General features: G+C 32.3%; 1 protein-coding gene across 1 annotated transcript; it reads left to right on the top strand.

Annotated features, from left to right (window-relative positions):
- Positions 1-9,962: 9,962 nt before the first annotated feature.
- Positions 9,963-11,034, top strand: LOC140972286 (probable membrane-associated kinase regulator 4). The gene has a single exon (XM_073434736.1). It carries the CDS (start codon positions 10,006-10,008, stop codon positions 10,981-10,983), a length of 978 nt encoding a protein of 325 aa, XP_073290837.1. The 5' UTR covers positions 9,963-10,005; the 3' UTR covers positions 10,984-11,034.
- Positions 11,035-11,954: the final 920 nt, after the last annotated feature.

The raw sequence follows: 11,954 nt of genomic DNA, 5'->3' as shown, positions 1-11,954 counted from the left end.
CTCGTCTTTTTTTTTTTTATTTAAGTGTTTGTCTATTTTAAGAGGGTGATTGTTTGTCCATTTCTAATATACATGTCATGATATTTTTTTTATCATTTTCTTGCTCTTGAAATACGCCAACACCCTGAAATTTGGTGCCAAACGCAGAAGATGTATTTCGACAAGGCGTGATCACGCCTTGTTTGAACACATCCTCTGTCCTTTTTCTTTTTTTTAATTATTGTTAAAAAAAACAAATACAAATAAACAAGATTAAAAAAACGACAAAAAAAATTGTTTTTTGGTGCAAAACACAGAAGATGTATTCGGCTAAGGCGTGGTCACACTCTACCCAAACACCTCTTCTGATATCCCACAATAGAAAAAGGTTTGCAACTCAATAAAATTGAAATTGTGTTTCCCCTTTTACTCCCCCTATTTTCTTTTCTCCTTCTCAAATTTCTTGCAGGTTTTTTTTTCCTCCCACCGCCTCCATCTCTCGGTCCACCACAGAAGAGCAAGGCGCATAGCTTTTCCCTTCGCACAGCCACCAATCGCACAGCCGCCCCCGCTCGTCGCACAGCAGCATCGCTCAGTGCAATCAATTCCCTCTGAACACCACAGCCGCTCGCCACTCCCGTCTGCAACTTCAACACCGCCGCTCACCATCTCCCAGAATCCACGTCTCAACGTTAGATCATTCACAACTACTTGCATCAAATGATGAAGTTTCACTCGGTCACATTAAAACAGAGCTTGGCCTCATCCTAAGGGCTATTGATCTCAAATTTATACTCCTGAATCCTAATAAGCCAGTAAGGGCAAACAAGATTAAAAAAAACCAGTACACTGAACAATAAAATAAAGAGCAACCGATGCAACCGAGCAACGAAAAACAATGTTACCACCATCAACGTTACCGTGAAACACAGGTGAAATCGAAAAGAGAATTTCTTTATGCAGTAGGTTACCAACGGAGCGAACAAAAAGACCTGCACATGTGACATCCATCAAAATTTCTGACTTGCCAACAACTATCATTAGTCATCTTCGCAACATGGATCATCCAACAACATTTATCATTATTGCACTTAGCCCACAATCGGATGTTATCATTTTTTACAAACTTCACCGGTTTTCCTTCTCTAACGCAGTGACTTCCAATCATGAGCGGAGCTAGGTTGGGGGCTAGGTTGGGCTCTAGCCCCACCTAAATTTTTTTAAAAAAACAATAGGTATGTTTTATTTTAAAAATTTTGTTGACTAGCCCCAATCAATTTTCTCTCTCTTATGCACTCTCTGCACTCCATGTGGCATCTCCATTCTTCTCCCTCAAATCATCACAATTTTCGTTACTTGAAATGACCGTAATTTCACCGTCGGTCGTCGATTTTCAAAATCGATTGTAGATTCAGAAAACCCGTGACATAAACTTTTTTTTAATACCAAATTTTCGAAGTTTCTTTTTTGTTTTGAAATCGGCCGTCGCCCATCGGTCGTCGTTTTCATCGGAAATCGCGAGAAAATCTTAATATTAGACTTACTACAGCTCGTTCTTGTTATTCTAAGTTAGATTTCGAATTTTAAAGGTAATTTCAGATTTTAGTGTTTCGAAATTTGGGTATTTTGGTTTTTATATGAATTCTTATAATTGATATATGTTAAATTGATTATTGTAGGTACTATATTTGAGCCGATTGGAGGTATTGACAATTTTTCGAAATTTATTTGGGCATTATTTCAAATTTTCAGATTTTATATTGAGGGTTTTCGATTTTTAGTGTTGATTATTTATTACTTGGATGTTTAGATACTATAGAAAATATAAATGCAAATTTATGAAATTTTTGAAAAATTAAGAATTATGTAAATGGGACTTTCGAACTTATAAAGCTGTAAAAATTTTATATTTAAATGTATTATGTTTTAGGATTGTCAAATGTTAACTTCGAGAATTGTTTTGGAATAATTATAATTGTTCGAAGTTTATTAGATTAAAGTAACAATTATTTAGTGTCGGTAATGTTGATTTGATTTAGTTAGTCATAATAAGTTAAATTAAGAAAAATCGAAAAGCACAACTTCAGTAGTGTTTTAGCTTCATATTTTTGAAGGTATTAAATATTAAATATTCTTTTTCTATGTTTTCATGAAGTCAATATTTACATATTTTTAATTTTTAATTAATTATTTATTTTATTAAAAACAGTATGGGACGGAGCCAGCCCCAAGTAATTTTGAATCCTGGCTCCGCCCCTGCTTCCAATTGTGAATTTTGCTTCTTTTTTGGAGCTAAATACTAAACCAAGCTTCAACTCTTGAATTTCAAAATCTTTTTTTGGGTCAAACAACAAATAATTTTTAACTTCATCCTCATCAGAATCATGAAGACTGGTCAAACCGTCACTATCTGCACAAATATCCACTTCACTGTCATACTCATGCATTTTACAAAGGAGATTATCTGTATTTTCTCTTTCAGGGACAACACTTTTTCCTTTCACAGATTCTATATCATGGACAACAACTGCATCAACTAACTCATTATTTTCTACAAAATCATTCTCATTGTTATCAAAATTGTCAACATTTTCATCTCCAACTTCGTCATGCTTACTATCTAAGTGTTCAATATTTATTTCAACCTCATAATTAATTGGAATATACTTTCTAATATTCAACACATCCGAATCATTTTCCAAATATCCGCCTTCACAAATTGTAGTTCCGACTTTGTGCCAAAATCTAAAAGAATTTTTATCTTCAAATCCAAGCTCTTCCATAAATCCCCACATTTCAATCATTCCCAGCTTATCAAGATCGACGGAATCAAAATATTCAAAACTCTCACCGATGTATTCATCGTGTTTCTCAAGAGATTTGAATCTTCCATTATAATACATTTTAATTGTAAAGTGATCCGGTTCCCCAATTAATCCTAAATAACAAAAACAAAAACTACATTAAATTACCGAGAAAATTCATCAAAAAAATAAAAAGCGTGACAGTTACAAAAATAATGCATTACCATAATTTGGAGTGCTCTTTCTTGATGAATTACTCCGTCTAGCCATTAGGTATCCACTCAGTCACCTTAATCACATATGGAATAATAGTCAAGAATTTATCAATTGTAGGCAATTAAAAATTAAATGCAAACCACATTAAGAATTGTCCAGAATTCTCCTACAATTAAGAAAAAACAAATCATTGAAAAAACCGAAGGAAAGAACACAAATGCCATTGTAGGCAATTTAAAATAAAAGAACAAACCATGGCCGTGACTGTATGAAACGTGCAGCGGTGCCTGGAATTGCAGTGAAATATAAATCTTGAAATATAATTGAAGCTAACATCCAGAAAGCACACAATGAAATATACTTTAAACAATTTCGCACAATGTTGTAATTCTCTTTCAGGAAGAAACTAGTTCTTGTTTTTCGCATGAATAGGCACTCAAAATACTGGAAAGTCGACCTGAAATTGAACAAGTACCGAAGAAAGAACAGATGATTACCTCGATTGTGTGTCGGTGAGAAGAGGAAGATTTGTTGCAGCAGACAGCTATGGACTTGCTTGGAAGAGAAAGGATCGATTAGGGCTAGTGAACTGATTTGGGTTTTTTGTTCAAGGCAGAAACGTATTTCTCTTCCGTTATTTTAAACTCCAAATTGACGGAAAGACCGATGAGGTAAATTAATGGGAAGATTTGGGACTAAATTGGGTCGAAAAATTGATTTGGGATTAAACCGAGAAACACACTTAAGATTTAGGACTAAACCGATAATTTACCCCTATTTTGTACGAGGTCAGATCAGTTTTAATTTAGCTATGTGAACCTCATAAGTGCAAAATTAAATTTGGACTAAATTAAATTTTGAACTTTTAGATTTTGTGTTATGGTACTACATTGATCATTTAAATAGACAAACAAAAATACCGCTTCTTTTATTAGATAAAAATTATTATAAGAACTTATTTAGTTAGATTATAAAAATAAATTAAAAAATTTATTAATTATAATTAATAACTCAAAGATGTTTTTAAAAAAAAGTTAAAAATTCATGGACGCGAATTATCATGTGGGTTGCTCAGTTAATATAAATCGTCATTGTGGTCGTGGATCTCTATTTTATCCATATTGTATCACCATAATTTATCATTTTTTTGTCATGAAAACACAAATTGATTTTATGCAAAGTGAATTTTGAAGATTATGTTAAAAACATAAGCGACAATATTTGACGTAAATTATATGTGCTCACTAAGGTTGTATTTGGATCGAAAGATTTTGATTTGATTTGATTTGATAGAGTTTAATTGAGAAAAAAAACTTGAAGACATATATGAAATCCATAAAAATTACTACAAATAACTTGTTGAAATTTGAAATTCATTGTCGAGTAGATCTACATAAAGAAACCAATAGATTTGTTACTAAGAATTTGAAATCATTAAATTCAAATACAACATAAAATCTCATATTAGTTGGTAATCGAAGGCTTGAAATTTCCTTGTGGTTTATACTTCATATATACTAGTAAATTACATACACAAGTTGCCAAGAAAACATAAAAGAATACACTATTCGGATTTCGATAACCCCTTTTTATTTTTGCTATAAAACATTTTTCACTATCCATGATAAACCCGAAGAAAAACATTTGATTTTGAATGGAAGGGATTTTTTTACATACAAAATTTGAGAGAATTAACGGTTTTTGATTGTAGCAACTTTTTTAAAAGTGGAGTTCTTTTTTTCTTTTTTTCTTTTTTTTTTTTAAAAAAGAAACCTTTCCATTATATTTAATTTATGTGTTTTAGTGTTCCCCGTCATACCAAAACTATATATTATATTAATTTATCAGAATTGTGTGTCACCTATGAGGAAAACACACACTTTACAAGTGAAAATTCTTTACGCTTGTAATGTTTAATTTTGCTCTACTTTTTAAGGATATCATCATTTGTAGGGGCTTCCGATTGTAAACAAAACAGGTTACAAATATAGGTGGAATACTTGAAATATGTGATGGCTATGTAAAGGTTCAATTTCACATAAATTCTGCAAAGGGTCTATATGTTGGTTGCCAAATATTTATAATATAAATATAAAAAATTAATATTACATCGTCACATTCGAACGATCGATTTTTTAAGATATATAATATTTGATATGTGATTTAGTAACATTTTTTTATAGAGATTTTATAGTTTATAAAATTTTTCTGGAATGTTAAATTAATGAAGAAATTGAATAATATAGTAATAAATTGCACTATTTGTGATATTTATTGAAAAAGAGAGGGGAGAGCACTATGGCTTGTACCATCCAGAATTTGTGGTATTTGTGGGTCAATATGTATTCCTCGTGGCACTAATTGTGGTGTCCTTTTCGTTTCTTTTTATAGTTGGAAAAGATTCTACACTCTTGGCCAATAATAATTTGTGATCTATTTATTTATTTAAAAAACGTGTTTAATATGAGAATATAAAAATATAAATAAAATATCAAATTTCAATCAATTTGTATCAATATTTCAATAATAACCGGGGATATATTTTTCATACACTATATTTAGAAATGATATAATTAATTACCCGATATTTTCGCGTGTCTTTCACTAACAGATAATCACCTATGAAAAAAGTGTATGAATATAGATTTTGCTCTAAATTCTCACTAATTATAGTATACTAGTGTCTTATGGACATATTATATGCATATGAACATTTAGTGTCATGACTGGGATTCGGTGGATCCTTACCTGTTTATTAAAAAATAAAAATAACACATGAGAAAAGAAACTAAACCAATGTTTTTTTATGAAAGCAGATACAAAAGTTTGGATTCAATTCTTATGTGAATACAATCTATTTAATCTATTTTTTATGATGTTGAGATCTGCCGTTGCCATCCAGTAATGCGTACTTTGTAATCATCGGGACTAACACAATAACATGCAAACACGCTAACCAAGTAAACCATACTAGACGAGTCTTGTGTGACAGATTTGTCCCAAATGGTGTTTATAGGGAGAATACAACTTCTGTTAATTATGTCAATTAAGCAATCGCTCACATAGTATTCCACTAACTCGAATACCGAGAGTACATTTTATCTAATGGACAAAGCCTTAGACGTTGATCAAACATGTCTTCATTAGATGATATGAAACCAACAGTCTTCATATAAAATAGAGGGGAGTTTAAAATTATATATATCTAATTGTCAAAAGATAGCACTAGGGGCTAAATCATAATTAATTAACATTAATTCGGACTTAGAGTTTTGATCATTATTTTAATAATTAAAATAATAAACTCTGCCATAAGAAATCTGAACAAATGGGTACAACTTTTTGGATTGAACAAGTGTCTGTTCGTAGAAGAGTTAAATGTAAAAGTGTATGTTCCTAATTATGTATGTCTGGAAAATCACATCATTTCTTAAAGGTTGTGTATATGATATAAATATAAGTTGATGTTCAGATATAATATACATAGAACAATTTTCGTATATCTTCATTCATTTTTATGTGGCAAACAAATTCGTTCTGTATTTGTTTTGGGAGAATTTATAGATTTGATGTTTGTAAATTATGTTAGGCAAAAACTTGTGTGAGACGGTCTCACGGGTCGTATTTTGTGAGACTGATCTCTTATTTGGATCATCCATGAAAAAGTATTATTTTTTTTGTTAAGAGTATTACTTTTTATTGTGAATATCGATAGAGTTGACTCATCTCACAAATAAAGATTCGTGAGACCGTATCACAAGAGACTTACTCAGTTATGTTATTAGTCGAGTATCCTATCAGGAAATTGTCATTATTCTAGCACCAACATTGTAGAGGCGATATTTGCTTAAAGACAACTTGTTCACGCTCGAAACAAAATCAAAATCCGAAATACTTTTCTAACATATGTAGTTTTTGTTTTATGGAGACAATTAATTTTAATCTGACCCTTTAATTATCGCATAAAACAAATGACTGATCCCCTTTTTGTGTGTGAAGACAAAAATTTTATGGGTACAGTTGAAAATAAAAATGAACAAACGACTAGATCCTGGAATCCAGTAACGAAGTAGGTAAAGTGTGAAGTTTTGTTTCACAACCATGAAAGTTGTGTTATTATTAATATTATTTTTTTCAAGCCTACTCGAGCAAATGCTATATACTAATTTTGTTATTACCATGTCGAGGACGGGTCCAAAAATTAGAATTGATGTGAGTTTGAACTTAATATAATGAATTATGAATAGGTCTCTTGTGAGACGGTCTCACGAATCTTTATCTGTGAGATGGGTCAACCCTACCGATATTCACGATAAAAAGTAATACTCTTAATATAAAAAGTAATAATTTTTCATGGATGACCCAAATAGGAGATCCGTCTCACCAAATATGATCCATGAGACCGTCTTACACAAGTTTTTGCCATGAATTATATATATTATTACCAAAAATTGTATTAAATATTATATATAATAAAAAATAGTTACATTGTACTGTTCGATAAAGTTGTGGTGTATAATTGAAGAGAGGAGATGAACTGAGCTATGGGTGTAGAAAGAACGTTGAGCTAAGTGAAAAACTTACATAAACGATAATAACAAAAAATTTGGAGTTGGCTAAAACTCAAAGCTGACATGAACTAGATCCGTCGTGACTTTATCTATTAAATTTGTAATTATATTTTTCAAATATTTATCTATATTATAGATGAATATTCGATCTATATATAGAAACATCGAGAACAAGCAATGTATTTATGTTAGTGTTGACCAGTGCATTTGCATCATCCACACTAGTAATGGAAATAATACGACAAATCACTCCATAATAATAATAATAATAATAATAATTCTCATCATTATTATTATATTGGGGAAAGGTAACTTAAATCATGTCTCATTTCCCTTTCCATTTATTATTTTTTTATGGGCACAAAACTAGAAAAGTATTGGGTTTTTTTTTAAAAAAATATTATTATTTCCTTTTATAAAAGTTTCTTTCTTCTTATTTATTTATTTATTTCATAATAGTTTCTCAATATTATAAATTATCGTAAACTTGTGATTTTGTCATATTTGCATTTAACAATCTGCCCATTCAATCCACTTTTTCCTCACTCGTACGGAAATTTATTTGATTTATTTTGCCAAAGAACCGTAGATTGGAGGACTTGGGATTAGTATTATAAGTAGCATTAATGTTATGTTTTCAATGATTTGATTTTTGCATCCTTAAATCATGGATAGTGGAGATTTGTGTTGCCAACTCACTTTATAAATTAAAAAATAAACAAGTTATTAATTAATTCTCAATTTGATAACAAAATCGCCACATTTTACTTGCGGTCACGTCATTAAAATAAAATTATGTTAGAGTAGGTCTCTTGTGAGACGGTCTCACGAATCTTTATCTGTGAAACGGGTCAACCTTACCGATATTCACAATAAAAATAATACTCTTAGCATAAAAAATAATATTTTTTCATGGATGACCCAAATAAGAGATCCGTCTCACAAATTACGACCCGTGAGACCATCTTACACAAGTTTTTGCCATTATGTTGAGAGTGGGTCTCACGTAAGACGGATCAACCCTACCCATATTCACAATAAAAGTAATACTCTTAGCATAAAAAATAATATTTTTTCAGGGATGTCCCAAATAATTGATCCGTCTCACAATTTACGACCCGTGAGACCGTCTCACACAAGTTTTTGCCATTATTTTGAGAGTGGGTCTCACGTAAGCCGGATCAACCCTACCCATATTCACAATAAAAGAAATACTCTTAGCATAAAAAGTAATATTTTTCATGGATAACCCAAATAAGAGATTCATCTCACAAATACGACCCGTGAAACCGTCTCACATAAGTTTTTGCATTATGTTGAATCAATTTCAAAATTAGGAATCGCCACATTGTTTGAGAGAAACTTTGGCCCTTGGGATTTTTTCAAAGGTTTATTATTTGAACAAGATCATAAATGACAAAATTATAATATAAAATATAATTTTGTGTATATTAAATGTATGATATTGGAGCAATTTATTTACGTCAAATTTTACTTTGTTATTTTTTTTAGGTGTAGAAATAATAGTGTCGTGAAGGGTATTTCGGGAAAAAAGATTTTATTTGGAAAATGAAAATCAATTATATAGTCTCTTCACAATTTAAGAATATACTAGCGGTCTTTTGCATGTGTTATGTGCATATATGCGATATTTTTTGTAATAATTTTTTTGTTGTTTTTAATTTAATATTTTCTTTAAAAAAAATTTATATTAAAATTTATATAATCATTTAAAAGTTCAAATTTTGGATAGATATTAGAGAATATATTTTAGTAGTTTTAAAAATTTTAGAAAGTGGATATGTATAATTAGAAAATAAGTAAATTTACTAAAATATATTTTTATTAAATAAAAATAGAGTATTTTTATAATTTTAAATGAGTATTGTTGGTATTTTTAAAAATTGATCTTGACTCTAAAGATAGTTAATATAGGTATCTCAAACTTAATAATATATATAAATAGTATAAAAGTATAGACACATTATAAATAATATGTTGTGATGTTTTGAAGATTACATAAAATTCTTAGTGATATTATTTTTGTGATATATCATCTCACGTCGGATTACAATGAGTATTTATAATTGACTTGTACAACAACTTGTGTCATCCATTCTCGCATTTGTTGCGCAAACCCGAACACTCTTATTCGTCATCGCTCAATATACGTATGCCATTTCTTTCTCTGTTTTTTTTTTTTTAAAACTAATAATATGAATTTTCTTGTTAGAATTGAGAGATGGAAATCCAACAATCCATAAAGAAGTCAAACAGTAGAAAGCGAAACAATAAGCTACTTTGTCATTTCAAATGCCAAAAGAAGATATATTTTCCTCGGTTAAATCAAGGCTCATATATTATATAATGCTATAGCCCCTGCAGCCTTTGAGTTCTAACTTTATTTTACGAGTGTTCTTGAAAAAGGCTCAACAATGGAGTCAGTACAAGATCATGAATACATTAACATAGAAGTTGATCCATTAGCCACCATATTGTGCCACTCCAACAAAGAATTTGAGTTCCAAAGTTTAGCCAGTTCCTCGGAGACGAATCGCGCCGCTATCTGTTCAGCTGATCAGCTCTTCTACATGGGAAAACTCCTCCCTCTTCATCTCCCACCTCGCCTCCAGATGCTTGACAAAATCTTCCAAACGTCTTCTAAGTCGAGCTACGAATTCGAAAATGAATCCTTTAGTACTCCATTGTTCTCTGCATCCAACACTTCCACAGCCAACTCGCCATTCGAATCCTGCAACGTCTCGCCTGTGGAGTCTTGCCAAGTTAGCGGAGAGCTGAACCGGAATGAGTATTTCCTTGAATACTCAACATCGTTCAAGGAGAAGAAGTATTCTTGGGCCAAACGGTTGAAGCTGATCAAACAGTCGTCGAGTATCGGTTCGAAGCTCAAACGGGCTTTTCTTAAATCTCTGTTTACCAAATCCGGTTGCTCCTACGAATCTTCTGCTGCTGCTGCGGATACGAAGAAATCACTTCCAAAGACCAGAGATAGTGAGAAAGGTACCACCAAGAACGTAGCGCCACCGTTCGGGCAAATCCAGGCGGTTAAATGCAGTAACAAAAAGATGATGCCATCTTTAAGTAACAAAGAGAACAATGTAACAGAAGATTGTCAAGCAGGTCACAGGAGATCGTTCTCCGGGGCCTTCAAAAGGCTATCGAAGTCGGCTAGTTCCATGTCTGATTATTCCAGGTCCGCTGGTGTCAAGAACAGCTGCGGCCCAAACTTGGAGCTCGAGAACTCGATCCAGGCCGCGATTGCTCATTGTAAACGATCTCAAAACCAGCCTCCTTCTAAAAGTATTGCTGGTGAACAGATACTTTGTCCGATGCCAGCTTCTTCCCAAATCGTTTTCGATGACCAGGAAAGAACTGGACGTTGCAGGGGTTGAAAACTATGCATGAATAAAAATTTTAAACTGTTGAGATAGTCGAAGAATACTATGAAATTAAACATGTTTATTTGAAAAACCTCAAATTTTGTATAAATACAAAGTTCTGTCTAGAAATTAATGTTATTCATGGATTAACATGAATTTTGATATAATTAGTCAATCGATTTGCATCATCAGTCATTTGTTGTGAACGCCATCGTTATATTTAAGTGGCATCAGAGCAAGTCGAGTGATTTTAGATAATAACAGGACACGGTCGCACGATTTGATTATGCCGTCACCTTCTTATGATGTTCTTTGATGTTTCTTGTGCTCAACTGGATGACTACCCTATCGGTCAATGCTTATGTTGTGAACTTCTTCGCTATAATTAAGTGGTATCAGAGCAAGTTGAGTGATTCTAGATGCAAACAAGCCATGATCGCACGTTTCTTTTTCAATCGAGAATTATAATAATCAAAATTCTTTTTATTTAAATTATGAAACTCTCGTTGATGCCACAAAATACGATACAAGTGCCAACACATAATAAAATTTTCTATGATAGCAAATTTTACATCTAATCATATGCAAAACTTTCAAATCAGCAACTCCTCAACGTCCAAAAGACGATCAAACTACAAGTGTTTCATTAAACTTATAAAACCAATTCTGTCACGCCCCGAGCTCGAGCCCGCGCCTGCGTGACTGCACAATGAGTGTCACGCCCCGAGCCCGGGCCCGCGCCTGCGTGACTGTACAATGGACCCCTATAGCAACTACTTCGTATTCGTCCTCGCTTTACGAAAAAAATTAACCCAAGTTGCTATAAAAGTTCATTGTAAGCCATTATAAACTCATTTTAAATCTTTGATTTTTCAGATTTGGGACAAGGGTATCACAATCACCCCTCCTTCAGAACGCGACGTCCTCGTCGCGGCCTGACCCGCGATCCACCAGCACCGAGAATCTAGAGGTGGCTCCTACAG

Source organism: Primulina huaijiensis, chromosome 3, assembly GCF_012295235.1.
Source record: "Primulina huaijiensis isolate GDHJ02 chromosome 3, ASM1229523v2, whole genome shotgun sequence".
Classification (NCBI taxonomy): Eukaryota; Viridiplantae; Streptophyta; class Magnoliopsida; order Lamiales; family Gesneriaceae; genus Primulina; species Primulina huaijiensis.
The sequence above is the reverse complement of the archived record's forward strand: the minus strand, read 5'-3'. Positions and strand labels throughout refer to the sequence as shown.